This window comes from Dicentrarchus labrax, unplaced genomic scaffold (assembly GCF_905237075.1).
Source record: "Dicentrarchus labrax unplaced genomic scaffold, dlabrax2021, whole genome shotgun sequence".
NCBI lineage: Eukaryota > Metazoa > Chordata > Actinopteri > Moronidae > Dicentrarchus > Dicentrarchus labrax.
Genome location: NW_026136717.1, coordinates 3,609,425 through 3,624,301, shown reverse-complemented (window position 1 = coordinate 3,624,301; position 14,877 = coordinate 3,609,425). Strand labels below are relative to the sequence as shown.

General features: G+C 40.1%; 1 protein-coding gene across 4 annotated transcripts in view; it reads right to left on the bottom strand.

The window, feature by feature from the left end:
* The window catches only part of afap1 (actin filament associated protein 1), a 93,444-nt gene that overhangs the window by 29,667 nt on the left and 48,900 nt on the right, over positions 1–14,877 (bottom strand). For 3 of the 4 annotated variants that reach the window (XM_051375305.1, XM_051375304.1, XM_051375307.1), the window contains exons 2-3: positions 13,733–13,861; positions 12,244–12,326 (exon numbers count right to left, since the gene is read on the bottom strand). In XM_051375305.1, coding sequence (XP_051231265.1) covers positions 12,244–12,326; positions 13,733–13,861 — 212 coding nt within the window. Of the gene's footprint in view, positions 1–12,243; positions 12,327–13,222; positions 13,265–13,732; positions 13,862–14,877 lie in introns of those variants that run through there. The other variant, XM_051375306.1, reaches the window with a different exon arrangement.

The following is a 14,877-nucleotide window of genomic DNA, read 5'->3' as shown; positions in this document are numbered from 1 at the left end:
TCATCTTATTTTGATGGCCAGGATTACTCCTAAAGTGACCCGACAATGATGTCAAATGAAATGCTTGCTTACTCTGAGTTGTGAAGTGAAAGTAAAGAAAAACTAAAAAGTGTAAAAAAAATGCAATCAACATTGCGCATAGAACATATCCATATTATTTTCATTCTTTATGGAACTCCTAACCCACTTAAAGCAATAACATTCAGAGTTTCATGGAGGTTTTCATGTCCTGTCATGGTCTAAATGCTGTTCCTCCCTTACAAGAATACATTTCTAGAGGAAACACTGCTACAACCATGAAAGGAGCAGCATGTACAGGTCATGTGCATGGATGCATATCAGAAATGTCAGAATTCCACAGTCATAATGTGTAATTAGGTAGTGGTAAAGGAGTCCTGACCTTGGTTTGGATACTTTGAGTGGGAGGTTTGTCTGCTGCTCCGGCCCTGGCCTGAAACTCACATCCAAACATTTATGCCAAGTATCAATTTTTGCCCTGCGTAGGAGGACTTGAATAAATGTTTCTGCCACAGTGCCAATGGGACGCTGGAATGGATAAACTGAGTGGACACAGGAAAGTCACTCCCTTTGGAAAGGGGAAACTGCATTTCAAATGGTTCTTGGCAAATTACCAAATGTAGAAGCACATATGTCTCCAACTGGTGCCAATCCAAACAGACTTTTTTTAATTTAATTTGACGGTGAACAATGTTGGATGAAACCAGTCTGACTTGTAACTGGTGACTTGGTCAGTATTGTTTTGGTAAATGACCACATTACTGGGGGGACTTTACATATGTTATTTTATTCTTTAAATGTGCAGTTTTTAATAAATTTGTTATATTGATGGTCAGCAAATGATAGGATATACCAAAGAAAGTACAAACACCTCATTAAGGCTGCACTCTATTATTAATATTCGGTGACTGGGAGTTGGAGCACTTGCAAGGCCAGGATGGGCCTGAAATTATCCTGGTTGAATTACAAGGACAAAAGATGAACAACTGTGTTAGAAAATATCTGGTTGTTTGGTAAAAAGTAAAAAAATAGAAGCCAATGTATGTAACAACATAAGGGGCAGAAACCAACTATGAGTCTTGGGGGGGCATTCAAGTTTAAAATTATGTTGTGTGCTCTGCTAACAGGGAGCTGAAGCCAAAGTAGAAAGCCTAAAAAAAAAGACATTTATTTGTGTTTACTTTTGGATTACATTTTGGGGGAATTCGTCAATTACTGTGTGGTGTTTTGTTCCCAACTGCAACAGTAAAGTGTCCTTAATTTGCTACAGCTCTGCTGGAACACAAGTTCAAAACTGTAACTATCAAACAGGTCCCTAAAGGCACCAAAACACTGTTCGGGGAATATTCGGAATCAGGGTACATTTTGGTAAAGAAATTAAGCTTCTGACATTGAAAGGCAAAATGGTTGAATCATTTTGTAAGTTCTATAGACTTCTTCTTCAAGCACTTCCATTTAAAGGACAAATAATAAAAACTTTATAGAAAATATTGTCCAGACCTTCGGTTCCCCCAAGGTAAGCATTATCTGTGAAATACCGTGACTGAGGAGGGTTTTGCTGAGGCCTACGCTCTTTTCCAAAACCACCCTGCTTCACAGTTATACACATTCACATCTGGGAGCTGCACAGTGCAACCACAGTCTTCTACTGTTGGCCTCTGGTCGCCCCTCTACTTGTACAACTGGAGGTTAAGTGCCATGCTCAAGGTCACCTGGATGGTAGTTATTTAAGGGGAGGGGTGAGAGTTACTCCTTCACTTTTCTTGACCAGAATTTTTGCAGCTGGCCCTGGCTGCTTCTCTCATTTCCAGCTACTGCCATCCATATTTATTCAAGCACATGTGTTTTCAGTCTTGTCTTTTGTCAATGCTCAGATGAACCAAAGACTGACCGAATGTTGATCAGCTGTTGTAGTGTCAGCACACCTCTAAATTTTTGAAAGGTTTTCAAGCAGCATGCAGTACGCAGAGTATAATCCTGGTCAAACCTTTAGAATCCTGCAGTAACACAGAAAGGACAGATGGAACAAAATGTGGACAGGTCCATGTGCACACACCCACCTTCCCCCATACATTCTTCAAAGCTTAAGCATGAGGTCAAGCTAAGGCAATGAGTTATAAATTGATGCCAGACTGCAAGAGAAGATGAAAGCCTCAGGGTTGACCCAGCATGTCCTGCCTTTGTCCTGGGATAACCTTGCGACAGCTAGCTTGTAAAACATGGAAAAATGGTAACATTTTACAGCTTTTACCAATGGAAGACTGCAAAATTTTGTAGCAACAGTATATATAGCGTATAAGTAAATTTTCATGGTATTTTCTGGCCACTTAAATCTATTTCATTCATTTTAAATGAATATACTTTGGAAAATACCACTTAAGTCTTCACCCTGTTTGTGTGTAGAAACAGCTCTGATGAAGCATCTACTGGGAAAAGGCCTTTACATGATGTTGGCTATTCATATACACCGACATTTAGACATTCCAGGACACTGTGTATAAATCTGGGTTATCAGTAGGAATATTGTGATAACAAACCACAGCATACATTATAGTGATTGCAACAGTGGCAGCTGTCCAGCAGCACCACTGAAAGCCTCATTGTGTGGGAGAGGAACTCAATCCGGATGTCAGCTGATTAGTCAACACACACTCTTTTCATAAGAGTCCGTTTTACACCACACACACTGACATACTGGTATACATTCATAAACACTGCGCAACATATATATTTATATAAAACAGTAGTATGGGAGGAAATAAGAAAACAGACACATACTGAACACACACATACTAAACCTTTCTAAAAATCCTCTCTCTGCAGGACTCAAGGCAGTGTCCAAGCCCAAGCTCAAGACCTGCCAACCTCTGCGATACACATCTAAGTGTTCCACTTCTCTGTTTATACATGAACCACCCATGCTAGTGTTACCTCCGACAAAACAAAACCTTTCTCACAACTCCCATTTTTAACTCCATTCTTCACTTCCCCTCCACCACTTTCCCTCCTTCCTGCCTCAGGCTGGTATGTTTAAGTGTGTATTTTGTGGGACAGGTGCATTCACCAGAGTGCCGTTAGTGGCGGATGTGCCAGCTTTGCTGGCCGAACTGAAAAAATAACTGGGGAGTGAGATTGGGTTGGGTGTTTCCTGTATTTCTCTCACCTCACAATGAGGTGTAAATGTGGGTCAGCGGGAGCTGGTGGGAGCCGGTAGGAGCTCCTGCTCCACTGCTTTGGAAAAGCTTTACATGGGTGGGGTGGCTCTGCTTTCATGGAAGAGAGCCCTGTGTTATAAAGTAGGCTCATATCTGGAATGGAACCAGTCTATTGTACTAGAACTGAATGAAAAATTACACATTACATATTACAGAACTACACAAATTTGTTCCTTGCTACACATTTAGAGAAGAAGATTAAGATGACTTATGTAAATGTGACACTGTTTCCAAATTACCTCAAATGCATTTTTAGCATTTCTGTACCAAAATGTCTTGTTACTTTGGGGACCAACATTTACACCAATACAGATATCGTAATATCTATCAGTCAATCTTTAATACAAACTAGCACTATATAACTTCAATCATTTTAGTACATCATTTCAAGTTTCAAGTTGACTTTGGCTCGGAAAAGGACACCCACGTAATAGGACAAAAGTTTTCCCAGGCCTCTATCGTTTCAGCTCAGTCTGGCTATGCAAGATTACTTCCCACCAATAATCACAACTGCAGTGTTAACCTGTGCCAATACTCCCTCATTAAAGTGCTTGACTGTTGAGTTGGAAAATGGGATCTTTTTGCATTCAGTTTCATAAGAATTATTTAAAGACAATGTACAAGAGCTTATTACTGTGCATTAGATGGGGGCTCTAAGACAACTCAGACAGAGATTGAGAAAGTCAATTTAATTTACCTCAAGTCAAAAGTGGCAATTCTGAAAATTATCGTTCCATTAATAAGATATAAAAAAATACTCCACCAATTTAGCACTGAACACACTGCTGGACTCAGGATAAACAGGATAAAGGTTTCAAAACTGATGCGGCAGAAACTGAGATAGTACGTTTTTTATTCCATTAATACCTCTTTCTTCTCTCATTACCCACAATGCAACTGATCTGGCAGATGGTAGCAGCTAATGTAGCCTGTAGCCAGTAGCCTCAAGCAGAGATCAGAAGCGTGTTGCAGAGATCTGGTAAGCTCACTTCACTTCAACACTAACTCCCAGATTGGTTTCATTTCGCTGACTGCTGCCACAAAATGTTTTATACAACTTTTTCACATAAGCAGTAGTACTCCCTGTAAACCTGGCTTCAGGTACTAGCAGCAAGCAGTAAATCCAGATTCTTGGATTCAAATAATCCTGGGTGACATCACAGACAGTACATCTCTTTGTTCTACATTCTGTTGCTTGAATGATCATTGGTGATTTTAATCCTCGCAGGCCAACGGGCAATGAGAGAGAACTACAGATATGCTGTTGTCAGTGTGTGCTGGGCACGGAGTGGGGAAAGGCTTTAGCCATCATTGTCGGGTCCAGCTTTCTCTGGACACTCTGCCCGCTCACTGCTCTTAAGGAGAAAGTTTCCTTCAAGTTAAGATTTTTTTCGTTGATACCATCTTGTATCTATTTTTGAATTATTTATTTAGCTGGTTACATCACCACCTTTGCATGCAGCAGTTCTCTGGACAATGATTATTTTGCAAGGAGACATTGAATTAATGGACCTTTCATATTCAAGTATTGGTGATGTCAAACTGCCACCAAAAACGTCCATCCATTTTGTCTATCAACCATCCCTAGATTGCATTTGGTTTAACATTAAACTGTATTAGTTCTCTACCAGACTGCAGCATTTTTCCCTCAGTGCTTTATTAAGTCACTTCGATCACATCATGTGTCAAGAAAAAAAAATCCTGGCATAGTAAAAAGCCTTCAAAAGCACTTGAGCGGGGGAAAAAAAGTTGTGAAATAGGTTTTCCATTCGTGGCCCAGTTTCTCAGCGGGGACTTTTTCCAGAGTTATAAGTAGGCTGAAACAGTTCTGGCGTTCAGGATTAGCCATGCTGTGGGCATGTGTCACTTAGTAAAGTCCCACTGCTCACTGCAGTTAAGACTTAATCAATCTCCAATTTGCCACTTGTTTGGTTACCCCAGTGACAAAGTGCGACGCCTTTCAATATGATCTGTCAAACAACCTCATTTCCTGTCTCATGTCAATGACACAATAGTGTTGATGTCACTGAATGCTTTACTGTGGTTAACCAAGCCACAAAGTAGGGGAACCCCACTGAGGAATTAAGTGAAATATGAAAACAGATTCATCAGCACCAAATGGAGACCAAAACATGCCATGCGACAGACTCCCAAATGCGAGTTATTTCTAAAGACATGCAAAAGCAGGGCTGATTCAACTGAAACTGTGTGATTGGGGGCCAGCTCTTTCTGTGCATGCAATCCGTAGCTTGATACAATACAGTGACACATTAACTTTCTACAATGTGTTTCCCCTTCAGGCTAGAAAACATTTGGTTTGGCAAAATACAGCAGGCCTACATTTATTCCAAATACAAAGCTGCTGGTCTACGGCCACCAACATGGCAATGACTTGCAGTGGCTAAGAAATCAGAAGGTGGTGTGTTCAAAGGAGAAAGATCACTCCAAACCACCAGTGATACCTAACAAAACATCAGAGCGCATTTAGACTTTGAGTGTACATTATTGGCTATGTTTGAATACAAAGCTTGAGCTGAGACACATATTTATCTTCGAAAGTGCTTGCGGAGGAGGGGGCTGTCTCATTCAAAATGAGAAGGGGAGGAAATGAATTCCAAATGGGAGCCAGACTTCTATGGATAATGCAACCCGGCTAGTGTGTATACTGTATATCCATCACATGAACACACTTGTGTGTGCTGGTGAACTTGCGTAGAGAAGGAGGGTCTGCTCGGGGGAAGACGAGGAAGAGGGGGTTTGGGGTGGGTGGGTGCCACCACTCTCCAACATCAACACAGATGGAAATCATTTGTGTCTCAACAAGAAGACTAGTCCACATTCTCTTTTGGCAGAGCCGCTGTCAAGCCTCACACAGCCAGTAGGATGCAACTGATGAAGTGACTTAAGTATGGACTTAAATGCGACCGTTGCAGAAAACACTAAAGCACTAAGACAAATAGCAAAAATTCCAAACATTCACTGCTAGCAGGCTCTTAGACGTGAGGATATACTGCTTTTCTCTGCTTTGCATCATTATAAAAGGAATATTTTGTGGGGTTTGGACTGTTGGTTGGATAAAGCAAGCAATCTGACCACGTCACGTTGGGCTCACAGAATGTATAATAGCAGTTTTTACTATGTTGTAACATTCTATAAACTAAACAATTAATGAATTAACACTGAATAAGTTTGAAAGTCTAGGCATCTATTGTGTTGTACTCGCTTCACACAAAACTGAATAGTAACAAAAGTGCTAAGAGTGAGGGAAAAAACAAAAAAAGCGGGCTTGAGAGAGAAGTTCAAATCTAGAATTGTGGGACTGTTGGTTTTGGAAAGTTATAAAAATTGCTTCCCAACTCGGAAAGATGTGGGGTAGTATCTTCCGCCGTTCTTCAACAATCCAACAAGCTCTTCCGACACCTGTTTTTTGTCTGGCAACCTCAAGAAATGTCACATACTCCTGATTCTGCCACGTGCAAGACACCAACCAAGGGTTGTATTCACTTGTTGTAATTTCCTTGCTTTCATCTTGTGACAGCATGAAGTATGAAAACTACATCTGGTGGATGTTCAGTGACGCAGCTCCATTCTCCATCTGGATGTCGATTTGTTTACTTCAATGCAGCTTAATGGAAACACACATAATTTACATTTTATTTTTCAGGACTTTTGTTCAGACTACTTGACAGCTGGATGGAACTTGCTCATGTGGCTGAGGCCGTAAGCTCGCTGATGACAGGAATGTATTTCATGCCAAAGATAAAAGAGCAATATTAGTGTAGCATAAATCTTGGAAATGAAAAGAGACAGAAAGAGAAAGAGAGAGATTCTTCTTGTCCTACAAGACTTCAGTGGGATTTTGTCACACTTAGTGGTCATTATGATGTAATTAGAGCCAGACCTTGTTTTTTGTGTGCTTAAATACATGTGAGTTCGAGTGTGGCATGTAACACATTGTAAAATGGTGCGGTGATCCTCTTCTTTAGATCACTGGAGTGATTTATGAGGTGAGGGGTGTGGAGAGGATCAAACTGACTTGAAAAGATCCTGCTTCTCTGCGAGTGTATGTGTGTCTGAGCAAACCCACCGTTTATTGCTATTTCAGTTCTCGCACACACACACATACACACAGCATGAGGGGCTTTGAGTATGACAGCTCCAGGAAGGACAAATGCATGAAGAGATTACTCAATAATGAAAAAAATAATACAGTTTTCTGCTGGCTAATTCACATGTTTTCTGCCACAAAGGAAATGCCATTTCTTACAAGATAAGTTAAAGATAAGAAGTATCCTCCAACTTTTATATCATAGAAATGGAAACATAAAAATATTTAAGAAAGGTAGTAATGCCTGCCCCAAAATGTGTGCTCCCAAATCTGACCACTTCAAGAGCTTCACCAGAGAACCTGACAGTGTTTGACTGAAAAACAGACTGAAGGGATGTCTAAAGCTAAAAGCTTTAAATATCACATTTACCTACCTTGTCTTCTGGCTACTATAAACAGGGGTTGCAATTTCAAAAGATAAGGTAAAATAATGTAGATATAGATTGTTTTTAGTCAAGACTTGTGCTTATCTTTTTTCTGGTCTTCTGTCCATTAAATTTCAATTTTGTTTTGCAGTGACTTCTTAATGACCCTCTTCAAACACACACACACACACACACACACACACACACACACACACACACACACACACACACACACTTAGGGGAAGGATACAGGGTGGTTCAAAGCAGACCAGTTTGAGCTTGATAAAACTAAAATAGGGCCCTATGGCTGTCTATTTGATTAGTGGATATCCTGCCGGGTCTCCTGATCCCAAATGACATTAGTGTTTGTGTGTTTGTGTGTATGTGTGCGTGTGTGTGAGAGTCAATAACCAGTCTGCCCATGGGAAACCAGTCTCTGCGCTCAGCTACATAGTAGTTCATACACATCATCTCTTTGTTTCTTTTTTGCTAATGCTGAGGCTAATGAGGGTCACACATGTGACTCTCATGCCCCGCTATTAGACACACTGCCTGCTCTGAGCCAACACTGTCAGGTTTTAGTGATACAAAGGATGTTCTGTAATAATGTAAATGCTTGAACAACAGGCATAGCTGTGTTTAATTGTTTTAGCTGTAAATAAAAAATAAGTTCTGAATTTGACTGTGTATGAAACAGGCTATTTCTTTCCCAAACACGTGTTAGCAATACATGTTAGCAGGCTACACCTAAACTTGTGAGGTGAATTTAGCACGTCTGCACTGCTAGCAAGACCAAATATTAGCAACATGTCGCTTCAGGCGTCACTTCACAGTGATTTTAGAATGGCTAACAAAGCTGTAATGTTTTTATTTAGCTGGGATTATCATCACCGCTTACCAATTAACCTTTTTCACAGCAGCCGTTTTGACATGAAATAGTAGAGTAAACACAGGGTGCTGCTATTGTGCACGTTGGCTCACTTGAAAGGCTGTGCTACACTAAATGGAACAGAACCTTCATTAGCACCATTCATACCACCTCTGTTTACCACTTCATGACACTTCATGTCAAAATGCTGCTGTGAAAAAGGTCTATCTAAATGTATGGCAATAGCACAAATTCTAGTACTGCTATGCTAACACAGCAGTAATAGATTATTGTAACATGTTTATGGACAGTAGCTAAAAAAACTGATCAGCTACACAAAGTGGTTATGAGAATGAAGGACAGATAGTTGGTCACATTGAAGCCATGACACATTGAGTAAACACATCATGGAGGTCCATATAATTTGATTACTTCCTCTATAATACACAAGCAGCACACTGTGTAAATGACAACGTCAATTCTGTCCAATTAGTAATTTACGATTAGTGCAATGCCACTGTCACAACACTAAACATTAACAACTGCACTGTAAATCCGCAAGACTACTCTAACTAATTATTCCTTATATAACAGTGAGTAATCAAAATGGCTGCCATAGGCTTTGGGGTTGACAGAGCATTGATGTAGCTCCTAAAGCCGCAGGCTCTCAGTCTTGCACAGAGTGTTGGTTTGGCTCGGCACCGAGCCTTGACGGGTCACAGACAGACCGTGGCCAAGGCCGTCTCTTCCTCCTCCATACTCTTCCATTCTTCCACCAGACCTCTCTTGTCTATTTATTTCACTCACCAACAGTAACACACGACTGATGCTTTATAAAATATTTCATTCTGCATTTGACGCATTATAACCTGACTAAACAGTGCTGTTTACAAAAGAGTGTTTCATCTGCACTAAATCTTGTTCCTCTTTGTTTCTTTAACTCCCTACCCTGTTTACTCTTTTTTCTCTTGCATTCTCCTCCCACTCTCTCTCTTCCTTTTACTCATCTGTCTTTTTGTCCATTCCCCGCAGGCTGAAATTTATACAACTTAAAGGAATGGAGAGTGGAGAGACAGGGTGCATAACAGATCTTTTTTCTCTCTGCCTGGACAGCTTATCCAGAGGTCAGTGTGGAAATGTGATGAATGGTAATTTCAGAGCAGAGAGACAGCGACAGAGAGACAGCGAGCTGGAAGAAAATAAAAGACAGTAGCTGGGTTTCTGTCCAAGTATATTTATGAAAATTATACTTTACTGCTGTTATTCTGCACGTCCTGCACATTTGTTACTTGTAGATTTTTTTTTTTTTAAATGTAGCCTATATTTTATATTATTATGATATTATTATAAGTATTGGTACCGGGGGTGATTCAGACATATTTTAATGTATTGTATCAGCTATTAGAGGTGATCAAAATCCAGTCGTTCCTTCCTGTGTCTTGTCCACCTCAGCCTGTGTGTTGCATGGCTGCTCTCCCTAATATCAGCCGGGAATTTAACCGCATATAAGAGGGAAAATCAGAAACATGGAAGTTCTTTGACTGCACTGGTGATTGACTCTGTTCTAACACCTGAGTTGGCAAAATTAGCGAAACTCCCATGGTAACAGATCTGATATCCAAAAGTTCAAAAGACTGCAAGGGAGACAAAAAGTCGAGAGAAATCACTCCGCCTCTCTCTACCTCTCCTCCTCTCCTCCTCTCCTCCTCTCGTGTCTAGTTTTCCGGGAAAACCTCGGCTGTGATTTCCAGACACACACTGGGGTCACCGGAGGAGGCTGAGGCTGTGGACTGGTTCTAATTACAAACTGCACTGTAAGGCCTTGTGTGTGTGTGTGTGTGTGTGTGTGTGTGTGTGTGTGTGTGTGTGTGTGTGTGTGTGTGTGTGTGTGTGTGTGTGAGGATGTAGAACAAGGTGTTGTGGCTTATTGTTATGGTGAGAAGGCTTTGCGAGCCATCACGGCCACCTGCTTTCCATCAGAGGCATCTGCTCCGACACTAACGACACACACACTCCCCCTGTTATTCCTCATGCTGGGTTCTCTTTACGCATGTTCCTCATATCACTCCCACTATATCACTTACACACACAAACACACACAATTGGCATAATGGAGATGTTGCAGTTCTCAGTGACTGTCAGGGTGACGCAAGGCGCTGTGCGAGACAGGAAAACACATTGAAGCCATGACTAGCCTTCCTACTGCTTAACAAGAGGCTATAAAAACACATCGCACATGGCTTCCAAGTCCCACTGTATTACTGAATCTGACAGTCATTCTGAGTTGTGATATAATTTGACCTTTGACCTTTGGCAGATGTCTTATACATACTATTCCATTCTGGGGCTGGGTATTGAGCTGCAACACTTTATTTGGTATCGATCAAAATGTGTCTGCATCACCAAGTTCCAAAACAGTCAAGTACTGAAGAGAGGCAAACTAGATGGTTACAGAGTTTGTTCAGCCTCAGAGAATACCCTTTTTTATGTATTTGGTGGAGTCTGAAGTATGCCAGACAGCACATATGAATGTCTATGGGATGAAAGAACATAATCATGATCCCATCTGCATACAGGAATTGAGCAAAACTAAGAAAGTAAACAATTTTTTCCAAGCTTTGTCTAAGGGGAACCCCACAGTCTGAGACTGTGAAAACCCCTGCATGATTTAACCATTACTTCATCCGATTTCAGACGGCCCTTATTTCAGCAAAGATCTTGGACGGTGCAGCTGATCCGGTCACACACATACTTTGATTTGATTTTAATTGATTTGCTGCAGTGACTAATTTTTGATGCAATAAGTTGCTGATGTCACTCATCACATCACTAGTACCAGATCAGATACACTGAGCATCAGAAGTGGTACTGGGGACATCTCTAGTTTGAAAATGTAATGTTTGAGAACTTCTGGTTTCTTTTTTTGCAAGGGGAAAAAGTATTGTATGATGTGAAACTATGACAAATCGTAATGTTTCTACAATTAAAGAAGCGCTCTTTTGGCCAGCTGTGCTTATTCCCATCTGTCTTTCCTAATTTTCCACAAAGGAAAATATGTAAACACACATGAACGGGACTTAAGACCTAAAATGATCCCCAACCCAGCCTATGTCAAGTACTCTGGGTTATAGTCTTCATTTGGTGGTTGAAAGCTCTGGAAAAAGCTCGTAAGTAGACCTTGAGTCAAGGATATTTTGTACTACATGCTTTCAACTTCTAGTTCATCCTTTCTATGTGTTACATCTGATGTTTTCTAAATGAAGCCATGAGAATATCACACCCAGACCCATATGACCTGTGAGTCAATTGCATTACATTGCTTAAATCAGATTTGATTTGTCAGCGTTGCCAAGACAACGAGTACATCTTAGGTTGTTCAACTGAGAGTTGTCAGAATTTTTGGCACCACAGCAGCTTGGCTGAGCCAGAATTATGAAGAAGACAAGACACAGCTCTGGAAACGAAGTGACACTGAGTCGATGAGTGTTTGTTCAGTCACAAGTCCAAAGCACATTCTGGAGCCCAACATGCACAACTCATAACACATCCCACAAAACAACAGAAAAGCAGACATCGGAAACTGAGCATGATGGATAATACCATTAACATGGTCAGGTTTCCAGATTTTCCAGTTCCCTGTGGGACAAAATGTTGACTGTGAAGTCTTACCAGCCAGGGGTGAGGGATCTCCGGGAGGGGCATCTGAGGCGGGGCCGGCAGACCACTGTGGATCTCTGACTTGAATGAAGGCTCTAGGAAGGAGGAGTAACAGACAGAAATTGAGAGAAGGTATTCACTACACTGTACATATACAGGGAGGAGACACTTTGAAATATAACATATTTTAAATTTCAACTTAGGTTTCACTTTGCCTCTGTGACATTAAAAAGGGAACTGCTCTCTTCAGTAGGTCCCAATGAGAGATTTCTATATCAATTTATGAATTTTTCATTTGTGCGTAGATAAAGTATGGCAAATCCAGTACCACACAGTATGTTACTGTAATGTCCACGTCTGAAAACACAAATGAATTCAAAAACAAAATCAAAATGAAAATACAAATTCTTTTGACACACAACATTTCAATAATACAAATAATCAATAAATTGAGCTTATTTTAATTTCAGACACTGAAATTACCATCATGAAATTATAAACTGACCTTTTCCATTTGAATTAAGTCACAATTTTAACTCAGTTCTAAGGAAATCATGTTTCAATTTGATAAATATTGGCATCCATCAACTTCCAGATTTCAAACTAATTAAAAGAAGAAGGAAAGCGGAAAAAGACATTCATATTCATAATCATTCAGGTGATTTGAACAGTTTCAGCCCATTACAGTATTTATAGTATGGATCCGTCAACTACAGCTAAATATCTCCAGGAGAACTTTCTTTAACCTTTAAAGGAATTTTAACAACAGCAGTATAAATGGCAAAAGAGAGCTGAGACTTCCCCTCACCGCAGTGTTTACCTGAACAAGACTATAAAGTGCTTTTCTTAGAACATTCAGCAGTTCTCGTTTACCAACTGCTTTCTAAAAGATTATTTTCATCATCAGTGAATCTGCTGATTGTTTGCTTGATTAACTGATTAATCATTTTGTTTAAAAAATGTCATAAAATACTGTAAAATTATAATTTACCAGAGTCCAGTGTGATGTCTTCAAATCCCTTGTTTTAGCCGACTATCGGTCCAAAAACCAAAGATATTCATATTACTATCACATATGACAGAAGAGTAGCAAAATATCACATTTAAGAAGCTAAAACAAGAGAAGCTTTGGTTTTTTTAACTTGAAATGTGAATGATTAGTCAAAATCATTGCAGCTCTAGTAGTTTTAGTTTTAATTGGCTGGTTGTTGAGATGTCTTCTCTGAGAATTTGCCTTTACTCCAAAACAGCAGAGGTCAATGACATTTCATTTGCGGTGCTATGTTTTCTTAGCAGCAGGTATTGAAGTTGCATCTACACTAACCATCCAAACTGCTTCACCCTGTCTGCATGTGACAGTTCTGAAGGTATGTAAGTCAAGGGCTGCAAAATATCCCTGCGCACTGGTATTCTCAGGTATCCAATTCTGTAACTGCCACCACCAGATAACTCCAAAGTGGTTCTGAAAAAGTCTGTGGTCCAGCGCTCCTTATAATCTCACCTTTGTCTGAGAGGACTCTGTGGAGGATGTTGGAGAGATGCAGCTTCCTCTCTCGAACCCCGGCGCTCAGATACTCCCTGTCCAGCAGGTCCAGGAACAGACGAAGCTCACACACCAGCTCCTCCATCGCTGCAGCACAAACACACATACACAATATATATATATACATATATATATATATTCAGGAATGCTGAAGACATTTATTACGTCTGTTACAATTTACTCAACAGCAAGCGATAACCGTGAACAGCTGGAAACATGGCTAAATAGCTACAGTGAAGTCAGACGGGGGCATCATATGATCGCACAGGTTGTAAACAAACAGCACTTTATATAGGTAAACATTGGTAATAATCCCTCACTGGACAATTACAGTAAACCACAGGTGAGACGTATGGACAAAGTGATTGTTTTGCCAGTCACAATTAAGTCACAAGTCTTGATTATGAAGTTTCAAATCAGGTCCAAGTCCTAAACGTTGTCTTTTGAGTCCTAATCAATTCATAATGGACATTTTTACTAACATTTTTTCAAAGTTTGTAAAAATGTGCATTTTTAAAAATAAGGTTGACCACCAGAACGTCTCTATGTTAATGTCAAAATGTATGGTATCTAAACCTTTTTCACATGTTCAAGTAATAGGTCAGCATTTCAGTTTCAGAAAAGGAAAAGTTAAATCTGTCTGCACCTTTTAATGACAAAAAAAAGATGAAGCCACTAAAAGTCGTGTTGCGATTAATTTTTGTTTTCAGCTTGTTGATATTCAGTCCATATTCAGTCAGTCAAATTCCCGTCTCGAGTCAACACCTGTGTAAGTTGTACCAGGAAGTCTGTTAACTGTGAAACCATACGCCTCGGTTCTCTCTGCCAAAGACTTTGGCACAGTCAGGTTGGTGAGTATAATGGTATTATTTCTGGTTGTAATAAAGCAGAATCATCCTTTAAATCTGTGTAAACAACCAGTTTGAAACTAGAGCAAGAACAAGGTGCTAAAATATTGGGTACATCAAACCTCTAGTGAAACAGAAACAGATGACAGCGTAGCTCATGAATCCTAATGTTCTGTATGTTTTATTGAAAGCAATTTGCACTGTAATCAATCATTAAACAGACACTGAACTAAAGCAAAACACAGTTATATAACA